The sequence below is a fragment of the Clinocottus analis genome, unplaced genomic scaffold, assembly GCF_023055335.1.
Source record: "Clinocottus analis isolate CAN_PGR_092001 unplaced genomic scaffold, fCliAna1.0.p SCAF_37, whole genome shotgun sequence".
In the NCBI taxonomy this organism is placed as follows: Eukaryota; Metazoa; Chordata; class Actinopteri; order Perciformes; family Cottidae; genus Clinocottus; species Clinocottus analis.
The window spans coordinates 1,285,067-1,309,940 of NW_027176120.1; the positions used below are offsets into that span (position 1 = coordinate 1,285,067).

At 47.6% G+C, this 24,874-nt stretch overlaps 1 protein-coding gene across 3 annotated transcripts; it reads left to right on the forward strand.

Annotated features, from left to right (window-relative positions):
* Window positions 1-524: 524 nt before the first annotated feature.
* Window positions 525-24,874, forward strand: LOC137799613 (E3 ubiquitin-protein ligase DTX4-like). 3 transcript variants are annotated; one of them, XM_068596426.1, is made up of 13 exons: window positions 778-813; window positions 1,197-1,507; window positions 1,803-2,029; window positions 11,115-11,329; window positions 12,372-13,258; window positions 19,871-19,932; window positions 20,022-20,183; window positions 20,315-20,376; window positions 20,467-20,633; window positions 20,711-20,864; window positions 21,358-21,447; window positions 21,548-21,646; window positions 21,739-24,874. In XM_068596426.1, coding segments are annotated over exons 2-13 (2,259 nt in total). In that variant the 5' UTR covers window positions 778-813; window positions 1,197-1,505; the 3' UTR covers window positions 21,871-24,874. The 3 variants fall into 3 exon arrangements, with proteins under 3 accessions (XP_068452528.1, XP_068452527.1, XP_068452526.1); XM_068596427.1 differs by lacking the exon at window positions 1,197-1,507 and having other exon boundaries at window positions 525-813; XM_068596425.1 differs by lacking the exon at window positions 778-813 and having other exon boundaries at window positions 1,003-1,507.

A 24,874-nucleotide genomic window follows, 5' to 3' on the forward strand; every position in this document is an offset into this window, starting at 1 on the left:
AATACGTAGGGCTTATTGAGCCTACAATACATACGGCCATGAAATTATATGCGCACCTATAATCTATTAGAACAAATGACGGCATTATATTGCCTCAAAAACGCCGTGCATTTTCAGGTTTCATGTTTTGTAGGGCACCCATTTATCCACCAGGTGGCAGCACGTCACCCCGAAGACAAGAGCCGACAGACTCTTCACACACTGACGTCACTGCCAGCTGTCTGACAGGGAATTTCAAAGTGGCCAAAGGAAAGAAAAATTAAAAAGTACCGTCATTAGAACATGACTTGGATCATATTTTACGTTTTCAGGTGTGCAATGATGCCAGCTATCGATTACAATGCCCGACGAACTAAACTATGTCCATCAGTACAAACCATCAGTTCAGAACATTTTTGTTGACCGTATTTCTATTGGTCTGTCGGCCACCAATCACTACGAGGGTTACCAGGCGTGGTGAGGGGCAGGAGCCGGCCGCTGCGCCCCCACCACCCTCCCCCGTAGCCTCACAACAAGCCTCACCACACTAAGGCAAGATGGACGCGCAAGGATAACTTCGGGATAAACATGGCAGAGTTCATTATTTCCGCGCATCATGGACGCACCATTCCCCCGCCACCGACTTATTAAATGGAGTCCACTTCCTCCCGTTTGATTACATAAAGGACATTTGTTGGCTTTGTGGAGGGCGAGAAGGAAAGAGCCACGATGGAGCCGAGTGGCCGAGAGGGTGGATGTACTTCATGAAGAGGTCTGCGACGATCACAAAGTGTCCTGGACTCGGAGAGTGGACCCAGAAGTTCATATCAACAGGTGAGTGTTTGGCTTTCTTGTGCAGAGGTGGAGGAGGCTATGCACGGTTGAACCGATAAACAAACGCATATACATACACACACACACACACACACACACACACACACACACACACACACACACACACACACACACATACACACACACTGAGGTTGCGCTCAGGGAAGCCGCTACTTTCACACTTTCACTTCGGTCTGCGATGCCGGAGAAGGGCTGAGCTGCTGCTGTCTACATCCTGTCGCCGAGGCTGCTGCTTCTGTCGGCTCTAAAACGTGGGACGCGTCTAGTTCCCGCTCCAGAATAAAGGACGAGCGATTATTATTTTATTTTTTTAAGATATGTTTGTCCCTCGACACCGACGAGGTTTTCTCCCACCGAGGCAGGAAGCCTGCACAACATCAAAAGGGCCGCCGCTGGAACAACACAGCTCGTCGTCGGAGTAGCTGTTGGTGTGTGTGCGTGTGTGTGTGCGTGTGTGTGTGCAGAGCGAGGACGAGCACGTCCAGGCGACTGTACCCGGACCGCGCTCACCGGCGGGCTTCTCTGCTGCGCGTGTCACCGCGTACCACCGTGTAATAACTACGGCAGTCCAGCCAGCACCGGGGTTTCCTCTCCGCTTGGCCCCGCGAGGAGCTCGGCTCTACGCAGAAGAATGTTCCGGCTAATCCTGGCGTTAGCTCCACTGCGGCTCCATGTAAGAAACACGATACATGGCTTTGTTTGAGCTTTTGGGTCGCGCAGTCGGTCTGTATTATTTTGATTCATGGTCGCGGGGAGCAGGGCTTCCAGAAAGAGCTCGGTTCAAACTCATATCGCCATGGAAAAGACGGCGTTGTGTGCATATATGCCAGTTTGTTGGCGGTGTGCTTGGCCTCGGCTCCGAGCAGGCGGGCTTTATTTGGGCTAACAAACCTCTGGTCTCAGGGGCTCCGCAACGCTTCCAGCTAACACAAACGTCTTGTCCACCCTTCCTTCATGTTCCCTTCCAGGGCCAACAGTAACAACATGCTCCTGTCCTCCGTCGTGGTGGTGTGGGAATGGCTGAACGAACACGGTCGGTGGCGGCCCTACAGCCCCGCAGTCTCCCATCAGATAGAAGCGGCCATACGGAGCAGCGACCCCCGCGGAGGGAGCGTGGTCCTCGGCCAGGTGGACAGCCGGCTTTCGCCGTACCTCATCGATCTTCAGTCCATGCACCAGTTCCGACAGGACACAGGTAAGACCAGGAGGTTGCTGGGAGCGATGGAGGTGGGTGGGGGAGGGTGCGAGGCATTACGTGGGACCGTGCCATTTCCATGCACACCGTGCTTCTTTGGCATCCTTGTGCTGTTGGCTACCCATCGAGGTCTCGGCTTGTGAGCAACCTGCAGGCCTCGGGTCATCGTTGACCTAAAAACACACCACCGCGTAAATACTTCCGCTGTGTGGGTCCTTACAACAAGGCTGATCCGCTCCGCGTGGACCCTTAAACAGGAAATGAAATGCAGCCAAGGCGACCCTGCTGGGGACAAGTCTCGTTTCTAAATTCACAGCTTTATTGTCAAAGAGTAGTGCTCGGTTTAAGATATTAAGACGGGTCTCTAAAACGGCTCGGTGGCTGGGAAGGTGGAGATCTTTTACACATATGAGTGTCAAGTTTGAGAGACAAATCAGCATGTTTTCCTACAGTCAGCACATACCGAAACAAAGCCCAGCCATAACCAGAAACACATTGCTGTGCTTTTTGATCGTTAGAGACGTGGGGGCCCCATTTGTATGCTCACCTTTGGAGCCCATCATTGAGCCTTCAGGTAACATTGGAGTGAAAAGTCCCCGCAATAGACTCATGCAGATGTGTTGCGTTGTGTTGCGGAGAAGAAGAGTTTTGGGTGAGGGGTTGTCCTCCGTACTCAGCAGACACTAGCAGCATGGTGGTTGAAAAGTTTTCTCCAGCCGGGAAAAAGTGCATCCAGGTCATTGGGATTATAAACTAAGGTGCCTTGTAACACATTCCTCATGAGCAGAAGAAGTCAATTGAAAATGGCGTCTGTGATCACAAGTCTAGTTGCATGCAGGGCCATGCTGGTGTGGCTGTTTGAAAAAACAGTTGGACATCAGGTGTGGGCCGCACAATTATAGCCAGCGTAATGATGAGTCCTTTGATTATTTTTTTATCTCAGGCATTATTTGATTGCCCTTTCACATAGAGGCGGTTGATAAATCGTTGCAATCGTTACATTTTCGCTGGACAATGAATAGACAGGCTCTTCCACTCTGGACTGCAGTTGCAACCTTCAGGAAGAATTTGCATAGGCTGCTGCTGCTGCCATCTCGCCTCCCCAGAAACAGTGTGTGTGTGTGTGTGTGTGTGTGTGTGTGTGTGTGTGTCTTTTTATTTGGTGGCTGTGTTAGGTTTAAATTCAACAATATGATGATGGTATGGAGCAGCTGCAAAAGACCATCGTACCGCTGGGTTAGCTGCATTCTTTAGCTCTTATACACACACACACACACACACACACATACACACAGCAGCTGCACACTCCTGACACGAAGAAACAGAGAGACCTTGATTCCGTGGAAAGAATAGAATATTTCAAGGCTCGATGAGCAGAGTTCACTTGAGTTGCTCTCCCTCTGTACCTCCCTCCCTTCTCTCCTTCTCTCCTCGCTCTCTCCCTGGGGTCTGTCACCCTCTCCCATTTCCTCTCCTCTCTTGTACAAGTGTTTAGTTTCGTCAATAGGCAAAAGTCCTAAGGGCCTTTAGGTTTTGGCCCGGACATGGGAGCGATGGAAAGATTGGAGTGTGTGTTTGTGCGGTGGGGGGATGGACACAGAGTGGGTGGTGGTTGCACTAGGAGTGAGATAATTGGGGGGAGTCTGTATTCTCTCTCTCTCCCTCCCCCTCTCTCCTTCTTTCGTTCCTCCACTATTGTTTGGATTTTGTCGAACAGATGTGAGTTCTCCATCGTGGCTCTGCGACACAGAAGCAGAGCTGACCTCCGAGGCGGGGGGTTTACAAGTTCAGTGAAGAGGGAGATGGAGGAAGACAGACGGAGAAGAGAGCAGTCAGCGGTGGGCTGTGATGACCATTTCCACTGCTGCTGCAGGTTCATTGAACTCTGACCCTTATCCCGTCTGTGATTCCGCAGAGCTCTCTCTGATTGAAGAAACGAGAAATGACAGAGTAATGACACTTCTCGAGTATAATCTGGCTCATCACATGAAATATCCCGTGATCTTTTATACACCTGATACAAATGCTTTCAGCCTCTCGTGTTGGAGGAGGATGTGTTGCCGTGTTGAGCTCGTGTCAGAGGTTCAGTAGTGAGCGGGTCACACGGCTGCAGAGGTCATGTCATATCAGAGCTTCAAGATTGTTCTTACGGTTCCTTACCCGCTACAATATTCCATGTTACAGAAGCATGAGATTGTTCTTTAGTTGGCTCAACACCACGTTGGATACAGCCAACACGTGTCACAATGAAACATGTAGTATCATAATCATATCAAATAATAACAACAAATAAAGTCAGAGAACCGCTCAACGAAGCAGAACAACATGCCTGTTTTGATCATTAGGATATGGAAACATCTGAATCAGAACCATTTATTGCCAAGTATGTTAAACATACAGTACAAGGAATTTGTCATTGCGGGCAAAATGTATATGAATCTTACTGTACTTTTTGTGAAATCTGTACCTTGGCTAACTGTGTTCTGAGCGATGCACGATACCAGTCGCGTTCCTCGGGTCCCACGCTGTGCTCGGGAAGTGGTAAAAGTTGTAAAACTACTCTGATAAAAGTGACCCGTTACCACAGCGACAACCTCTCCTGGTCCTGGTCCCGAGTCCGGCCTCCAGAGAGAGGAAGCGGCCACGCTGGTGCGTCGCTCATCGCTGTAGTGCCGAGGCCAAACAGTCAGGGATGACACCGCTAGTGTTCGTGAGGATGAGTATTGAGTTATCAGGAACGTTACAGCTGTGAACGTAGCAGTGTGTATGTTTGTGTACACTTTATTCGTCAGTGAATAAATGCTTCTACTCCTCAAGCCCCCCTGTAGAGACAGCAGGTGCTCGTCAGCAGGCTGATGAGTAAGGTGAAGCGAGTTCACCCCAAATTCACAACAGCTCCGGCCCTGAAACACTTTAGGTGGACTGACCTTCAAAGTCAGCTTTTCTGCTTTTTGAAGCCACTCCTCTGAGTTTAAACAAATATTTCTTATAATGGTTAAAATGTTGATTCATAATGTCCCCACAGCAATGAACTATGCTCTGTTTTTATCAGGAAATCAGGAAATTCATATTAAGATGTCAGCAATGTGGCTCATAATTCTGTAGTCAGTACAGAGTATGTGTTTGATGTTTATCTAACCCCTACATATATAATATGGACGTTTGAACAATACTTTATCAGTAAACAGAAGTTGGGAGGGGGCTTCAGACAGTGGAAGGAGGGGCTTCACTTGACCGCGAGCGGAGCCCCTCTCTTATTTCATGGCACTTTTAAAAGCGGCCTTGTCATCGTTTTCTTTGAGGCATCTTTTTCACCGTCCTTCAGCCTGTTGCTCCTCTCGTTCCAGCTGCTCCTGCTGAAGGAGACACATTCCCAGACCCCCACAATGCCCTGGGGTGCTCGGGTCATTGTGGGGGAGGGGAGAGGGGACATGGGTTGGCTGGGGCCTCCCCAGAGATGCAAGGGGGGGTTAATGGTGTTGACAAAAGAGCCGGAGGGACATTGGCATTGACGACATTTACATGCACACGATGAACCAGGTGAGTGGTAGGAGTCAGGTCCCGACAGGGAAACCACCCGTATCGGTCTGCAGGTAACTCCTACGAGGTTCATGACGGCCGTGATGACAGCGGTGGGACCGAGTATCTATTAATGCAGCATTCAATCCAAATTCTGCCAGTTTTTCACAATTAAATGTAGTTATATGGCAGTATATTTAACCTGGAGAAGGACTTTCTCCAGGTGGCATAGGGGCATAAACCCAGCGTCTCTGTACCTTGATCATGGAATATATTTCTCTTTTACATGATGCCATGAACTCATCTCCCAGAGCAGACGATGCCTGCTGATCTATCTAACCACTTGTATGGCTCTAAAGAGACTGTCAGTGCGGTTACATGGATTCGAATTACTGGCTTAGTCCGACTAAAATCGAATTATCCCGTTCATGTAAACACCTTTATTCGAATAACTGCGGTCCGACTACGATCCGATTAACACCCCTGGATAACTCGATTCGATTCGATTGATAATTCGAATAACGCTGCATGTAAACGCTGAATCGGATCGGAACTGGACAATGCGTTTGTGCGCATGCTCAAGATCCCGCCGCCTCCTCTCTCCCTCCCTCCCAACTCGTGACCCGGAAGTCGAAAGAGACGATAAGTTGTCACGGACGGCAGAAACAAACAAACGTAAAAGTCGGGTTACGAGCCGATAGGACCTCCGGTGGGTGTCTCTGCTAGCTCCCTGATGTAGCCAGCTAGCGCTGCTGCTAGTTCCCCGTTTGCTCTGCGCTAGCTCCCCGACAACCACCGAAGCTAGCGGGGTTCTCTCCATTATGAAGAGTGAAGAGGTCAAGCGGAGATGGCTGTATCACCACTACATGTAATGAAAACAGCGCCACCTGTCGTATCGGATATGACATGCATTCGGCCAATGATTCGATTTATTCACTGCCATGTACATTCGGATAACAGCAGTTGCCCCGAAAGAGAGCATAGTCCGACTAAAGCAAGATTCGAATTAATGCCAGCATGTAAACGCACTGAGTGAGATCCTTTAGACCAGCGATTCCCAAAGTGTGGGCCCACTGGTGGGCCGCGGAGGTACTGCAGGTGGGCCGTGACAGGTCATTTATAAATAAATAAAAGGTTTTTAATTTTCAAGTTTGAAAAGTTTGAAATGAATATAAAATTATTTATGATTTAATTTACGTGTTATTCTTTACTGGTGTAACAGAGGGTTGTTTTTGCGCCTATACTGGGTGGTAATAATAAAATAATAACACGATTGTTCGTCAGCCAAGCCGGCAACTTCTTTATTAACGTCTTCCCCTTTTCACCACCAACATGTCTCCGCACCTCTTCCGTTTTCTTCCTTCAAAATAAAAGCCCCGGAAACACAATACAATAGCTACAATAGCGGTGGCTTTACAGGTGAGCTGCTCACCAACTTTTTGAACTGCGTGATGAAGTCAGGACATGTTGCGTGAACTCCCGGTTTGAACTGTCAGAACAATTCTGTGACTTCAAGAGGCTTTGTAAGTTGGCGTATTTGGCCGACATTTATATTCGTGTGCTTGTGTTGGTATTTTCTTGCTTTCCACTGAATTTGAGCATACTGTATATGAATTTCTAACTCTGCGGCGGAAAAGCAAAGAAAAGGAGAGGTGTGATGCCGGTAACGGGGCCGGTCTGAAGACCGCTTGCCCGAAGGTCCCGGTAACGGCCCGCTACGCGCCGGGTCCCGGACAGTAATGGCAGATTTCAAATTGGGCCGCGACGTTCTTGAGTTTAGGAACCGCTGCTTTTGATATTTTATCAGTTCGTCAACAAGTACTTGTACCTGTGAAGGCCATAGAGGAATAATGTTACTTTAGTTATCACACGTGTAACACTATTTGAATTTACATAAATGATTGATAGACTTTCGGTTTCTGTAAAGGGTCTCTTGTTCTTTTACAGCGACGCCTGCGCTTCATGTCCCCACCTGATCCGTCTCTTTTCTACATCCGTCACCCTCCTCTCTGCTTGTCTCCCTCGCAATCTGTGAAGCTGAAAATTGAGTCTGAACCCAGAACTCTGGGGATTGGACTCTTTCAAGGTGAGACAAAGTAGAGACAAAGAAGGAGCGAGAGCTGAAGGCAGGAGGCGGTGCGACAACATCAGAGGAGAGAGGAGGGGGGTGAAAGTTAAAAAGAAAAGATGTGGCAAGAATGAGACAGCTTAAAAAAATCTAGATGAAGGAACTGAGGTCAGAAGGAAGATTAAAGCGACTGTGAGGACCAGATGAAAGTGAAAGGGGAGAAGGATGTGCTGTTGCAGTGTTAAAAAAGCAGTCACCTACTTTTCCATACAGCTGTAACTCATGAGCTGTTATTATCTTTCATGCCATGAATGGAACTCCCACTATTTCATGATTGGAAGAAGTCATTTAGCTTCAAGCTAGCAGCCTAAACACATGACTCACAGTCAGAGAGCGGGAAGGAAACCAGAGGAGGAAGAGTGAAGGAGGTGAAACTCTGCCTGTTGGGTTAGGGTGTGTGTATGTGTGTGTGTGTGTGTGTGTGTGTGTGTGTGTGTGTGTGTGTGTGAGGGGGGCATCACTCGCTCTGCAACACAGTGAGTAGACACATATGAGAGTGTGAAGACATCAGCACATATTCATGTCACTGCTGCGTATTAAGGACATTCATTAACATTAACATTAAAATAGTCACAAAAACATTCTGTGTCCTCTCTCTCCTTCTCATTACTCTCATGCTCTCGCTTCCTCCTCACTCCTGTCCTCTTTCTCACTTCTGTCCTCTTTCTTCTTCTTTCATCCTGTCATCTCTCTTTCTCTTCCTCTCTTCCTCCTGTCCTCTCTTCCTCCCGTCATCTTTCTTCCTCTTCCTCCTCACTCCTGTCCTCTCTCTTCCTCCTCACTCCTGTCCTGTCTCTTCCTCTTCTCTCCTGTCCTCTCTCTTCTTCTTCACTCCTGTCCTCTCTCTTCCTCCTCACTCCTGTCCTCTCTCTTCCTCTCACTCCTGTCCTCTCTCTTCCTCCTCACTCCTGTCCTGTCTCTTCCTCCTCACTCCTGTCTTCTCTCTTCTTTTTCCTCCTCATTCCCACCCGAACCTTTGACAGAACTCTCCCACAGCTTTTGACTTGGCTTCCTTTGCTTTTGGTGTCAGTATCAGTTCTCACCTTTCAGTTGTCAGTGTTTTATGTCCTTTTGATTTTTATAATGAAACTTTTAACCTCAACAGAGCATCACATGATGTCCACATACTTCTGACGGAATCACTGATGGTGAGGTTTTCATGAGTGAGAGGAGCACAAACACCCTCCTGCATCAGTCTGCTGGTCTGTCTGCAGGTCGGTCTGCAGGTCGGTCTGCAGGTCAGACTGCTGGTCAGTCTGCAAGTCAGTCTGTAGGTCAGTCTGCGGGTCAGTCTGCAGGTCGGTCTGCAGGTCAAGCTGCAGGTCAGTCTGCATGTCAGACTGCTGGTCAGTCTGCAGTCAGTCTGTGGGTCAGTCTGCAGGTCAGTCTGCAGGTCAGACTGCTGGTCAGTCTGCAGGTCAGTCTGCTGGTCAGTCTGCATGTCAGACTGCTGGTCAGTCTGCATGTCAGACTGCTGGTCAGTCTGTAGGTCAGTCTGCATGTCAGACTGCTGGTCAGTCTGTAGGTCAGTCTGCAGGTCAGACTGCTGGTCAGTCACACACACACACACACACACACACACAGCCTATATATTTGCTTTTAGCTCTTCATCGCACACAGCAACAGATTTGTTCACCTTCTGCAGTCCGTTTGAGTCGATTGTTTGTGTTCTCTGATTGTGTTAAATGACCTTCCAACTGCTTGCCGTTTTCTTTTCGTGGAGGTGAGGGGTGCACCCTCAGGTCATTATACACAACCCTGCGTTCACATACAAACACACACAGCCTGACCGGGGTTGTGTGAAAGCAGCAGCCGGCCTTGTGATGATCTGACACCGAACATTAAGAAAGGCTGCGGTGCTCTTGAAGGAGCGGCGATACGTCTGCTATACTGTTGTGTGTAACACATGGACAGATATGTGTGCAGCCTTCAGCTGTAACTGTCAGAGCCACAAACACACACCTTCACTAGCTGCAGAGTCTTGGTGACTTTGTAGACGTGGGACACACCTCACGCTGTCTGGACAAACCAGTTCTGCAGTAACTGCAGTTATGTAAATCCTAAGTTTCATAACCACGAGGACCAAAGAAGCTACGATAACGAGGGCCTCCTGATTCCTGCAGTGTTGTTCCTGTGAGAACGAGTCTCACGGGACGCGTCTGTGCATGCACTGAAATCTTTTTTCCAATGCAGAGTGTGTGTGTGTGTGTGTGTGTGTGTGTGTGTGTGTGTGTGTGTGTGTTTAGCGTGTGTGAGTGATGCCACTCACTTGAAGCTTTGACATGATGTACTGGTCATGATCTTAGGTAATGCACTGACGGAGGTCAAGCTAGGGAACAGGCAGTTTGAGATATCATGTGATGATCAGCCGGTCACAGACGGGGGGAGGGGCTCATTTTGTTTTACTAACCCTTTCATATCTGTCTGTCTCCTGTGTCACATGTACTCTGTCCTCTCAAGAGATCTATTGGTGTCTTCTGTGAGGGAACTGCTTTCATAAACTAGTAACTAGTCTGTCTGTCTGTCTGTCTGTCTGTCTGTCTGTCTTGCTTGTCCTGGCATCAACTAAATAGCCTGTTACCCCTGCAGACGTGGGTGGTCTCTGGTTGGTTGCCCTCCTCTCCCTGATGTCGGTTTTTAAGACTATTTTACAAGTTACTACACAGCACAATCAAACTGATCTCCCTATTTAGAAACATGCAAGGCAACAACACCATCTCTGTTCTCAAGCTCCACACTTTGAATATGACTATCAGTTTTCCTAAATTGTATCGCTTTGAATTCTACATGCTTTGGTTTTTCAATCAAAACCTGCAACCTGTGCATTAGTGTATTCTCCACTGTATTGTTATTTTATGCTTACATTTCAAGCCGTGGCATTGTCTGTTTTACTGCCGGCTTAGAGCGGCGGCCGTAGAGCGTCTGGCACGTTGTTGACCCGTCTGATCCGCTGCAGCCCAACAGGAGATCCAGAGATAATCCCGAGATCACATGACAATAGTTACTGGGGTGGAAACGCTGTTTCCAAATCTCTTGTGCTGCACAGTTTTTACTGTCATATTGCGCCAGAGTCCAACACTGCGAAATGTGTCCAATGGAAACACAACTTGTGTTGTGATAATAAGTGTTACCTTGTGTTCTTTCTCTCCGTCTCTTTGTTTTACTGGCATTCTCAAATGATAGATTATTTTTCTTTTATTTTCAGTTTTATATTATGAAATTGTAATTTTTGTGTTTGTCATGTTTCATTTGTTAAAATCTTACCAATCTGAAAAAAAAGTGTTGTTTGTCATTGTTCCCACCTCACTGGCTTTGTTTTGAAAACATCTTTTATCTGCTGGGAAGGCTCTTGGTGGACTATTGAAGAAGCAAATTGGAACATGCTTAATTACCTGTCACAAATATTTTTTAAATTCTTCCTCGCTTAATATACTTTAGGAACCATCCGTCCAGTGCGGAGGAGTTTTTACGACCCGGCCTCGGCCCCGGGTCAGGGCTGGCAGTGGGAGTGGGAGAACGATGCGGGTACGTGGACGGCCTACGACATGGAGGTGGCCATCGCCATCGAGAACGCCCACAACCGGCCGCAGCCCTGCCTCGACCTGACGTCTCTCGGCTTCTGCTACCTCATTGATTTTCAGACCATGACGCAGGTGTGTTTGAATTCTTCACATGGACGTCAACGACTAAGTCAAGTTGAAACTCCTTCGATACGGTTTCTTCTTTGAATACACAAGTGATATTTAGCTTTCAAGTGGCAGCTCACTTGTACTGTGATGAGCCCATAATAAGGTCTGAAGGATACCTTTTGGTAGTCTTCAACCTACTCCCTCATGTTTTTGTGTCTCACTGACTGATGGGAACAAGGTTTTTATAATTGGTCCAGTATTTTAGGACACTGCCAGGGCAGCAGTACGTCCACTAAAAAAGCTTGTTGTTGCTGCTGACAGGCTCAGATAGTTATGATAAGAGTCTGACAACATTATGGAGAGGACCCCACAGAGAAACACAACCTTTCTCTCTTCCGTTTGCTTGATCCCGTCTGTTTGTAATTGTGCCCAAGCCTTGCTCAAAGAGAAGTCTGGTTGTGCACCGTGAGCAAGGGGCAGCACCAGGTGTCTGTGGTCGGAGGGTCACAGCTCCATCAGTCTGCTGAGTCTCCCGTCTCCACCCTCCTCTTCCCTCTCTCTCCTCGTTTACTCTTCAGCTTGTAACAGCTCTTCATCCCTATACTCTGGCTCTAATTAATACGGGCGACCATCAACTTCAAAGACCTCGTCCACATTGCTGAAACCATCTGAATATTCAGCCTCTGAGGCGACACTGAGCTACTCTCTTTGGACTGCAGCACAACAATCTGCCTGACCGGCATACACGTTTCTACCGTTGGGGAGCAAGACTCTTTTCATAGTGTTGCCAGACACTTCTCATAACAATCAGAGCCTGTCAGTAGAAATGAACAGGAAGTTAGAGTGGCCATAGACTCAAGGTGCCAAATAGCCCCAACAGGTTTACTTTGCAGCTCCTTTAGCAGTCTGCCAGCTGCCACCCTCTGGTTCAGTACTGGACCAATTTCAAAAAATTGTAGTTCCTATTATTTAGTCAGACACAAAAACATAACAAAATCAGATCAATGTACCCTTTTAACTCGTAGTCAATACGATTGTAAAGCGAATGTTTTGTGTCCTCCTGCAGGTGAACAGACAGAGCCAGAGGTGTCGGAGGCTCCAGAGACGTGCCGACATGTCTTACCCTCTAGTGTCCGGTCCCCTTCCAATACCCAAAGGAGGCGGTGTCGGAGGAGGTGGAGGCCTAACAGGAGCCCTGCTCGGTGTTGGGGTGTCAGGGGCCGGCATGGGGATTGGAAGCTCTGTCCCCCCCAATGGGGGCATACCAACTACTGGACTGGGCCAGCCTTGTTCCTGCCAGCAGTGCATGCTTGTCTTTAGTGTGAAGACCAATACAGGAGGAGCTGGGGTCGGAGGAGCAGGGATACAGACTCTAGGTAGGCGCTCACTGACCATGCAGCGGCCCAAGAACTCAGTACTGGTCTCCTCTAAACCTCTGAGTCCCTCTAAGTCCGCCACTCTGGGGCGAGGACAGCAGAACTCCAACTACTATCAGACGCTGCCGCACGGTCTTGCCATCTCCAGGAACACCGCCTCCCCGAGAAGGAACGCCCAGCTCTTTGCCCAGTCACTGGCCGCGCTCACCGCGGGCACCTCCTCTCTGGGTATTTCCTTGTCTTCCACTCGGCCGCCTCCGCCGTCCCTCCCGCCTCCTCAGCCGCCATCATCCAAACCGAACCCTATGCCTCCGTCCATTCCCGCCAAGCACTCCTCGTCTTCAGCCGGCGAATCGGTGCCAACCGCCACATTGGTTTCCCCCGCCAACATCGTGACCACGCCCCCCTCTCCCGTGCCATCTCCGTCGCCAATGGTGATGAAGCCGCAGCGCACGCCGTCGTCTGCGGCGACAGTGTGCCATGCCCCGTTGCCACAGAGATCCAGCTTAGCCGGGCTGAGCCGACCAGCGTTACAGAGGATAGCGATGGCTCAGTCCAGAGCGCTCATTGCATCAGGGTGAGTAAATCAAACAGACACGCAACACCAGTATCTTCATTCAACTGTTTATTTGGTTCTGTAGCTTCCTAGTTGTCATTCCTACACCTTCTACACGGCTCAGTGTGTTGGGTACCTGCGGTACCTACCTACCTACAGTTTGTAGAGGCAGCTCGGAGGTTCCAAAAGTCCCACACGAGAACGCAACCAGACTTGTGTAAAGTTACTGCTTTTGTCAGTGGAGTCTCGTGTCCATGAAGAGAGCGACGTCACGGCTTCAGCTCCGCAAAGGGCGGATCAGAACACGATGCAAGTTACAGCATACTGGATTGAGTGTTGTTATTATTGTTGTTAGGTGATAAGTTTTCAACGGATTTAAGGACATTTTGAGGGACTTAAGTTGCAGCATGCAAAACTGGGGACGCTGAAATTGAACATTAATTTGCGCCTGCTATTACTACATGTTTTACTTCTGCACAGACATGCAGTGAGAAATGCATGTCCAGACACACAAAAGCACGTTAGATACACACAAACACATACGAGCCATGTCGCTTCCATCTGAAGGCGCTGTGCTTGTCGGTGTTGTCACGTTGTTACAAGAGAGATTTCAGAGGTGTGACTCACATTCTCACTCAGGCCTGTTGGAAACTCCTGTTTGTGTTTGTTGTACTTTGAGGTTTCACCTGTTTAGCGTTGACATCGTCATCATTCTCATGAAGGGGACGGAATAACAGGCAGAAGACGGTGAAGAAGAATTTAAATTATAAAATATGTTGTCCTGTTTCTTGTGTCAGCTGACCGTAGCATTTGAAACAATCAAATCCCTGTTATACGCCGTATGAAGTTGTATGAAGACCATTAGAAAACATTTGTTCTACTCTCTGAATAGCCCCATCACACCACCTAGTAATGTCATCATGGGCACAATGGAAGGTCCTGGAAGATACATATCAACTATTTCACATTATTTTATTGTTCTGGATGGCTTGATTGAGGGGTATGAAATGATCACAAGTTTGATTTGTGCACTGCAAGCACAACAAACTGCCAGCCTTACTTGTTCTCCACACACAGCTCTCTGGAACTCCAGCAGCTCAGTGTGCACCTAATCAATAACATAGGCACAACCAATTACTACTTATCTTCCATTCCAAACCTCTTTCCATGAAAAACAGAGCATGACTTGGGCTTTACATGAACTTCACCAATACAAAAGACTTTCTGACCAAAATATCTTACCAAAATGAGTGAGTGGCATGTCCCCCAGCTAGTGGAAATGTGCAAATGTTCACGCTACACCCGACGGTGAGTACGATGAACATACTTTCATGTTGCTATGCTGGTGTCTGGATGGAGCTCATGAGTGCTGGCATGACTACAGACTCTCAGTCTTTAGAAAACATTCAGCTCTGCTGCCTCACTGCCTTGTTGTTGTTTCTGGGTGGGTGGGTGGGGTAAAAGTCACTTCCCATAATGCCACAGGAAAGTGATTAAAGCTGGTTTTCCTCAGAGCGTTACCATGAATGTGTTGAGACAACAGATGAGAAAAGCCTGCTCTGTCCAGCAAGTGATGCTTTTTAGCTGTAGTCTATCACCAGAGACCAAAACACGGGGCTCTGGCTAAAGATCTGTGTCAAACTGAAAGCAAGGTCAGATGGTTTTGAGATGTAGATTTGGTGCTGCCCACCGACACCTCCCCCCACCCCCACCGACACACACACACACACACCTGTTCCCTCAACCACGTCGTTGTTGCCGGCCCCTTCTCTCCTTCCCTGGCTCCTCTCCTCCCTCCTCTCCCGTCGCGTCTCAGCGCTCGGGCCCCTCAGAGCCTCATTGTTGGTCTCCACAGTAACCTTTGTTGGATTAGACAAGCCTGGGCCGCATTAGCAGCACAATGCGGAGCCTCTGCTGCTCCTCCCCCTCTCGGTGTTCTCTTCCTACAGTTTCCTAACTTTTCCTCTCATTTGCTTCTCTTCCTCTTATTTATTTTCACGAGTTGTCCTGTTTTCTCTGTCTGCTTCCTGTTTTAGACTTGTCTCTCCCGCCTAGTGATGAGACACAAGCCTCGGAGCTTTTGCCAGAGAAGGTGGAGTCATTCGGGGTGGATGTGGGGTGGAGTAGCTCATCAGAAAGATGGCAGGGTATTCATAATGACAATATTTTTCAGGTGGGGGTGTCGACATACCAGACCAGTCAGCATTGTTTCTACCCCAAGACAATCACAGCAGAGGGGAGGGGTGTGTGTGTGTGTGTGTGTGTGTGTGTGTGTGTGTGTGTGTGTGTGTGTGTGTGTGGACTGTTCCAGACTCAGACAGCGCCCAAGACAGAGACTTATGGGAATAGGGTAGTGTGTGTGTGTGTGTGTGTGGGGGGGGGCAAAACAAAGAAACACGTCAGCAAACCGTCAAAGATTGATCGCACAGGGGTGCAAGGAATCAGGCCAACACCCGAGAGGGGCGAGGGAGTGTGTGACACACGCTCACACACACAACGATGCCTGGCTGTAAAGGCATTTAACAAATGCACACGTTGTCCTTCTCTCTCACACACAGTAAATATTGACAATCCTAACGAGCGATCCAGTGAAGAATGTGTGCTCTCTCTCCCTCTCCAGTGGGGGTGATGACTTATAGGAACGAGACAAAGGAATGAATGGATGGGCTGCTGTTGAGGAGGGAGGGGGCAGCACAGACGGCGTCCTGAGAAAACGCAAAATAAACAGGAAAGCCAGTGAGAAAGAGCCCCCGCAAAGCATGACTGTAGAGAGCAGAGCTGTGTTGGGCTCTGGCTCTTTATAGACCGGCAGTGGAGCTGCAACATTCAAAGGAGATATGCAGAATGAAACCTTGGACGCAACTGATGTCCTTGAATGAGGAAGAGGAAAGAACTCCTGAGTGTGAAAGCATGCAGGCATGAAGCAGTAGTTTCAGAGCAGGATCCTCTGCTTTGTGAGGCATGACGCTGTTAAGTAATAACTTCACCAGATCTTTGTCTTTTCATCACAGCTTGCTACTTTAGTGGCTTCTTTGAGTATGTTTCTAGGGCTTTATTGGACAGCAGATGTGAAAGTGACATCAGACTGCTGGAAAACAGTAAAAAAAAATAAATCACAAAAACATTTTTTCTCAATATTGAGAAGATGATTGAGACTTCATGACTCTGTGCCACCGCTGTAGCATCACCAATGGTTTTGTAGTCCAAATGACCATGTGAGACGTTTGGATCTGTCATACATTGTTTTTGAACATTATATCTGTCGGGTTTATTCCAAAAATGTCCTTCCCTATTCATTGTTAAGATCACCTCATTTCAAACGTAGCATGATCCTCGGAAACGTCACACACGTCTACCACTTTCTGTCACATCAGCATATTTTTTCGCTTAAATTAAGCACATAAGGTTTCCTTGAAACATCCTTCGCAAGTGTGTGTGTGTCCATAGGAATGCATGTGGCTGTGGGTGCATCTGATGAGTGACAATATGTGTGTGAGAATGTGTGGGAGTGTGTTATTGTCTGGCGTCTAAATCAGTCCAGCTGATGTCCATCTGGGCCGAGTAGAATAGGGGAGCAGGGGGACGGGTGGAGTGTGGGAGACAAAGCAAAGGGAGTGTGTGATCTCGTGGGAAGCAGGCGAAGGCTAGGAGGGAGGGCCGAGGTTGAAGGGGGTCAAGAGACTGGAGTCCCATTCAGCCCCCCTTGCCCAGGCAGGGGAGGGATCCTCCTTCTTCTGTTTCTTCTTCTCTGATTTCTTTGGGTAATGTTTCACGGAGGACACTCTACATTTGTAGATAATGAAACTCTTTCAAATACTTGTGATGTAGGTGTTGATGGTTTCTAAAGTGTTATCTCTGGAGAGACACAATGACACTTTACTACAGTAAAGTGATTTAAATGGTTGTAGGCTCACGTTACAACTTCTTCAACTTCCACTTGCTGTTATCAGTGCATGCAACATGATGTTTCAATCAACATTGCATTCTGCTTCTTGAAAGGAGCACTGTGGGGTTTAGTGGCATCTAGTGGTAGAGTTGCAAGTTACAACCAACTGAATGCCCTACGTCGGCCTTCAGGTCATGTGAAGGTGAGAAAGTCTCTCTCTCGAGCCGTGTTTGGTTTGTCCCAAAGAGAGGAGAGGGAGGACCAATCAATTCTGATCTAATTCAAAATATCTCCTTACCACAGATATTACAATGTAACCTACAGACTCAATGAAACAACAACACAAACAATATATATATATATATATATATATATATATATATATATATATATATATATATATATATATTATAATGTAATTATTTTTCACAAATACACTGCATGTATTATAATAATATTTCCCTATTAGCTTATGTTATCATGTCTGTGGACTCTGTATCACAGTGTAACATCACTGGCAAGCGCATCTCAGCCTGCTTGTGAGACATGCGCGATGGAAAGCAGGGCTGCGTAGCTTGCTGTTAGCTTGCGGAGGGGGGGGTTAGCCAACACCACCGTCACTGATATATTGTGTGTGTGTGTGTGTGTGTCTGTCTCATTAGTGGGGCAGATGGAAAGTGTGTTAATGAGCTACATGCAGTTTATTCAGGATCAGACTCTCTCTCTAATCCACCTCCACCCCCCACCTCATACGATAAAACCATCCCTGCTCACGCAGCAGTGTATTAAATATTAATAGAACTGGCAACAAGTGGTTAGTGTGTCAGTGTTTGTGAGCGCTGTCATCGTCGCTCATTGACTTGATGTAATCGAGGTGTTTCCCATCCGTCATCAGCAGATAGCCGGGTTAGAACTGAGGAGTCTGTAAGTCTTGTGTTGTCATGAATAATCCATGACAGATTTAAACTGCTCTGACGACAGCAGAGCGCTCATATTCAGATCGAGGCTCAGACTAATCTGATCAGCGTAGAAGGAAATTTGAAGTGATTAAGATGCAATGGCCACATTTAGCCACGCATCCTCACTGCTTGGTTGTTGGAAGGCTGGCTCCTGGCTGGCTGCTGGCGGGGCAGTGGTCTGGTTAAACTAGAACTTCTCCTGCTCATTACGGGGAAGTCTGGATGGTACTTTCTTGTAAGATGTTTGTCTGTGAGATGGTCAGATGCACCAGAGGCCTCTTCCATGACAGAGGGAAAGTCCAGCAACAGAACACCTTCCCTGACCGCTGCAGCCCGCCACACTCTCATCTGTCCCGCCCAGATGAACCAAAGATAGTCTGAAACTTGGCAACACGTCGGCTCCTGTGCAGTCTGCCCTTGGGGGGACCGGCTCGCTGGTCCCCGAGGTCCACTTGGAAGGGTCTAGTGCTCGCTGCGCTAGTGCTCGCCGGACTTAGTGCTCGCTGCGCCTTCTTTTATGTGAGAGGAGGCCCCCGGCTCCCACCATGATTTCTCCCGAAGCTGGTGAAAAACTCCTTCCATCATCCACAGTCGGGCAGACTTCCACACAAAACACGTCCCAGTGAGTCATTCCCTCGCCTATCGTCATGTGTCACTGAGCGGGGTTAAGTGAAAGCAGCTTAGTCCACTGACAGAGAGCCTGTTAAAGCTAAACCAACAACAGGAAACAACAGATCATCACCACACTCCGTCCCGCCGCCTGTGTCGAGGCTCACTTCTCCGCTCGTATGAGTGCTCCAGCTTCAATGAGTTGGTGGAGCTGAGGCTTGTCGTGGTGTTTTTTTTATACCATTCTTTCTGATACCAATTCCAATAACTCAACATGCATATCGGCCAATACCAAGTATCAATACCATTTCACTCCGAAAACACACAATTCCAATAATTAGGAAATAAAAGATTGTATCTTTATTGATAAAAACATTCTAGTAGGACAGTGCTACTAACGGCTAACGTTAACTAGCTCTCCTCCAGCTGATTTCAGGACAGATTGAGTGAGCATCAGGAGGGGAAATGGAGTGCATGAGAGCGTTTTAACCACAGGTTTGTAGCACTGATCGGGCAGGATGTTCAGATCAGATGGCGAGTGTTGTTATTTCTGTGTCGCCTCAATGAGCTGACGTATGATGAGGTGACATAAGACCTTGGTTTCGCATGGGAGGAGTCGTAGAAGTGTAGTAATGGACTAACCAACATCTGCCCACAGCTCAGTAGTTTATTATCAACTGACCTCAGACTCCAGTAACTGAGTACAATCCCTAAATGTAAAGCTCACACTTCTAAACAGATTTACAGATCACTATCATCAAATGTACTGTATAATTCTATCAACACTGTCGATGTATCCGTGTGTGATATGTGTGTTTGTCACCCAGCGATGACGATGATGATGGGCTTTGTGACGAGGCAGGTAATCCCCAGTAAGCAGCTGCGTGACGTCCCTCTCTTTGTGGATTAGCGCTCATAAACACACAGTGACTGTCAGGAGCAGCACGCTGAGAAACAAGAGAGGAGAGGACTCGTTCAGTCTGTCCTCTGCTTTCACTCTGGAAAGGATACTCATTCATCAGCTGATTTCATTGGCTGCTTTTCCTTTCTACACATTTGTAACCTCTTAGTGTAAAAATGACGGTCATCAGTTTTTCAAAGTAAGTGCAGGTTCTTGTGTGGGACGCCATCACTGGAGGAAGTGCTCAGTAGTGCAACAGTGTGTGTCTTCTGTTGCAGTGTGCCCACGGTCCCAGTGAAGAACCTCAATGGATCCAGTCCAGTCCACCCTGCGCTGGCCGGTGAGTCCTTCTCTCTCACCAGTCATTGGCCATTGCCGGTGACGGCAGAGAGCACTTTTTCTTCTCTTCTAACCACATCCATATTTCAGGGATCACTGGTATCCTGATGAGCGCCGCCGCTCTGCCCGTGTGTCTGACCAGACCTCCAAAGCTGGTGCTGCACCCTCCGCCTGTCAGCAAGAGCGACGTCAAGCCCGTGCCAGGCTTTGGCCACTGCTGCAAGAAGACCACCAAGAAACAGGCTCGCAAGGGTAGGCACTCAAGCAGAGACAAAAAACAACAGCAAATTTATACCTCAACAAATGCTTTTTGTTTGATGGTTTCTGCCTTTGAAGTGTCTTTATTATAATATGTGGTACTTCTCCTCTGTTTCTGTCTGCAGGTAAAACTCCAGAGGAGGTGGTGAAGAAGTACTTGCAGAAAGTAAAAAGTCCACCAGAGGAGGTATGAACAGTATTCATGCGTATATTTTATCATAGGGCAAACTCCCATGAGGCATAATCCAGAATGAAGGCCTTTCCTCTTCTTTCCCAGGACTGTACCATCTGTATGGAGCCACTGGGGGGTCCGTCTGGATACAAGGGTCCAGGGGTTGGGCCTATGTCTCGGGCGGAGTCAGTTGGGCGACTAGCTCAGTGTGGACATCAGTACCATTTCCAGTGTCTCGTGGCCATGTATAACAATGGCAACAAGGACGGCAGGTGGGTCAGAGACAGAGACCGCCGCTCTTCATTGTCGCCGCTGTCTTGAGCTCAACACTTTTCTCCCCTCTTCGCAGTCTTCAGTGTCCCACCTGTAAAACCATCTACGGCGTGAAGACAGGCAACCAACCAGCAGGGAAGATGGAGTACCACGTCATCCCCCACTCCCTACCGGGGCACCCCGACTGCAAAAGCATACGCATCATTTACAACATACCGCCAGGCCTTCAGGTACTCGACACCTAGGCGTCCACGCACACGGAGGTCCCTTCACTGTTCCCAGTTAGAGTACATTGAGAATAGCAAGTGGGTCGTGCACACAGCATACTCCATTAGGATGTTGTGGATGAGGCCTTAGTCTGACGTACGTCGTGGAGACGGTTTACGTAAATTGGATGATGTAAAAATTAATATTAAAAAATTCTCCCTTTTAGCCCAAACCAGTCTACTTCAGTTTGTTGTATATCGGAAGGCTGTTTTTGTGTCTCCATTCACAAAAGTCGTAGATAGCATCTGGGACCTGGTACGAAAGCACTAAAACTAAAAGGTGGAGCTCACTCAGTGTAGTCACTATCGGCAGTGACAGAGCAACATGGAAAAGGACCTGAGCAGCGCTCCGGCTAGAGTGGACTTGAGCGTCACGAGCCATGAAAACAGATGAATATGCTGTGCTTGGTTTTATAGCCACGAGCGTTGCCTACTAATATCAACCCTCTCCTTCCAGGGACCGGAGCATCCGAACCCAGGGAAGCCCTTCACAGCCCGAGGCTTCCCCCGACACTGCTACCTCCCGGACAGCGAGAGAGGACGCAAGGTAAACACGGTCCTCCGTCCTGTGACCGACACCCATCAGCCGGAGTAGACCTATCGTTAGTTCAGACGCATTCTAACAGTGGGATCTTACCTGTCATCAGGTACTGAGACTGCTCCTGGTAGCGTGGGACCGCAGGTTGATCTTCTCAGTCGGGACTTCGAGCACTACTGGAGAGTCTGACACCGTCATCTGGAACGAGGTACACACAATAACATTACAGTGACGGACTGTACTTAGGGATCAATTTGTCATCACCGGCTCAAAAGAAATATTTATTCCCCTCTCTTCAAGGTCCACCACAAGACAGAGTTTGGCTCCAACCTAACGGGCCACGGCTTCCCCGACCCCGGACACCTGGACAACGTCCTGGAAGAGCTCCGAGCTCAGGGCATCACGGAGGAGGACGGACTGATGGAGAAGTGAAAGGACAAGCGGAGGAGGAGAGACTATAAAAATAACAGAAACAGGAGGCGGATAGGAGGTCCTGGACCGGAACACTCTCTCTGCCAGCACTTAACAGGGTGCAGGGGACGCTTCGGCTTACAGAAGACATCGATTTTGTTTTGCAGGGGGAACCACTGATGTGGTCTGAGTCACTGCCGGGTTCGCCTGGCAGAGCAGGTCTGTCCAAACCTTTTTCAAGCAAGCAGAATTCGGAGGAAGTGTGAGGAAGCAGCAGCACATGTATAGATATATATATATATATTTATATATACACTCATGGTTTTAGCTACTAGACAGCAAGGTACTAAATGTGAGGGTAAATCAGTACTAATATTCAGGACAGAAACAAGTTAACTTTACTGAGGGGAGAGGAACCAGGAGAAGGAACCAGGAGAAGGATGCCAGACGTCAGAGCAGTTGAATGAAAACTGGGGGAGAAACGACAAAGAGAGACAGCAGAGGAGTGGTGGGGGAGGGGACAGGAGGAGGGAATGGAGCAGGAAGAGATAAAGATGGTGTACGTAGCGTAGGTTAGGAGTAGAGTCAAACTAACTTGTGTGGTACTTTACAGGTGTGTGTAGTAACAACACAATGGAACCATGAGTGATGGAGGGACTGCGTGCTGGCTTTGCTTAAACGGCTGGTTGAGGGTTAGGGTGGGTCAGTAGGGTGGTGGACGGTTGGGGCTGTGGCTCCCCCCTGTGGTGGCACTGATGAACTACACCATTGAGTTATCCACTTGTGTTACTTTTTTTTAACATTGTTACAATTGTCTTCATTTAATGTCATTCCATACTTTACCTCCTGCTCCTGACTGGATTTTTTTATGACGTGGGCTGTGTATGTTAATGATGGTGTATGAAATGACAAAAGACCAAATTGAGGCCTGGTCATTTGGGCCGACATGGAGTCTTACTATTGAGCCACTGTGGTACAAGTTACAAGTTAAATACACAGGTACCCGTATTTACTTCTATATCTTTATTTTTGTTCTTTGGGGGATTCATGTGGTCCAGGCGATGTAAATGCTGTGGCAGCGGTGAGGACGGGCATTGAGACCTGACGACGCCGGTCTTCCCGAGTACAGAGGAATGAACCGGGCTGGTCTCAGGTCTCAGTGCCAGGAAGAACCCTCAGACTGGGAAGTGGGTTGGAGGGCTGAAGGAGGATGAGAGAACAAGAGTTGGTACTGAAGCAGAGCATGTCTTTAGAGACACAGTTTATATTTACATAAATGTAAACCTGTCAAGGACACTTGGATGTTAGTAATGCGTACTACAACATACAGCTCCCAGTAGAGGAACACTATTAAACAGGCCACTATTATAGGTCACATATTGAAGTCATGTACATTCCCCTCCTTTGGAGGACTTTTTTCCTCATTTCGACTTGAAATGTCCACAAAACACATCATAACAAGTGGACTTGGTTGGCTTCCCATTGCTCAAAAACTGCTGAAATCCACCCAATAAAACCAGTTATTGTAGATTCAATTTATCCTGACAGGATTCCCACTCGCTTCTTTTCCAATGAACTACGAATCTGTCCGAGCTCTCCGAAATAGGCACATCAGCATCTGGTGGTCCATTACATGATTTTGCAGCTGCTCCAGAGGCGTTTGGGAGGAACACTTAATTGTAAAGTTAAAGTATACACAATATGAGAGCTTTCACCGGTGAGAACAACTCGACAGGTCTTCCCTCTCCTGATAACGCACTGTCCAGTCTTTGTGTTGGGTCTGTAGATGACCCTTTATTACAGTGTTACAAGACCTGTGTGTGTGTGTGTGTGTGTGTGTGTATGTGTGTGTGTGTGTGTGTGAGTGTGTGAGAGAGAGAGAGAGAGAGAGAGACAGAGACTGTACTGTGTATACTAACAACATGCTCCTAGTAAAGGGTATTATTTTGGTGAATCACGTCATCCTTTAGCTCGGATGATGATTGATGATGGTACTCTCTTTTTTATTCTTGTTTTGTTTTTACATATATATACATATATGTAAAAACAAATGTAGTTACATCTTTGTTTTAAATAGCATTTATCTCGACACTATCATAGAGTAAACCTTGCCTTTTTTATTTTCTATGTTGATGTATTAATTATGCCTCTTTTCATTTGTTCAGATTGGTTTACAAAGACATAATTGTTAAATATTGTGTCTTTTTTTCCTCATTGTGTACAGAAAGTTAAGCTGATTTGTGTCATCTTTTCTCTGGAAAAGGACTAGACTTTTATTTGAGTGAAGTGTAACAAATTTTAGAAACAAGTCCAACCCCATACAGGCTTGCTCGTCTAAAAGGTTCACAGTACTTGTATGTTCTACATATCATGTGTCCTGCTGCTGTTCTGCCGTCTCCATCAGTGACCCTGGAAGGTTTTGCAGACGCGTCTGTCCTTTTTTCAGCAGCTAAATGGCTGTTGTGGAAGTGGCAGGATGAAAATGATAATTGTAAACATTGTTCAGTAATAAAATCACAAGTCATTGTTTTTTTTCTTGCTCGGTTGGTCCAAACGCTGCACACATACGGTTTCTGATCAGTATGTCACTTGGTTGCTGATTTTAATTTGTTATTACAATGTCATCAGGTGCATACAACCAAGCCGTATTTCACTTGCTTGGTTGAATTGAGAATGATTTGGAAATTGTGGGGTTATATGTATAAGTTATACATTATTGATTTGGACATCAGATCATACTGATTTATTGAAATGTTTTGAACAGGTGTGCAGTGTCTGAGGCCATGAGAGCAGTGTAGCAAACAGCTAGGGATAGTACCTCACTATTTCAGTTTCCCATCACCAGTTATCGTCCCTACTGAAGGCAATAGCGCCCCCTAACATCTGTGGCCGAGAGCTGGTGTGACATTGTCTCCTTGTTTACGAGGGTGGGAAAAAGCGATCATCGGTGCCGGCATGAAGAGAGAGCATCAGCAGCAGCAAAATGTGTACAAAGTGCAAGTAATTGCTGTGTGAAAGATTAATA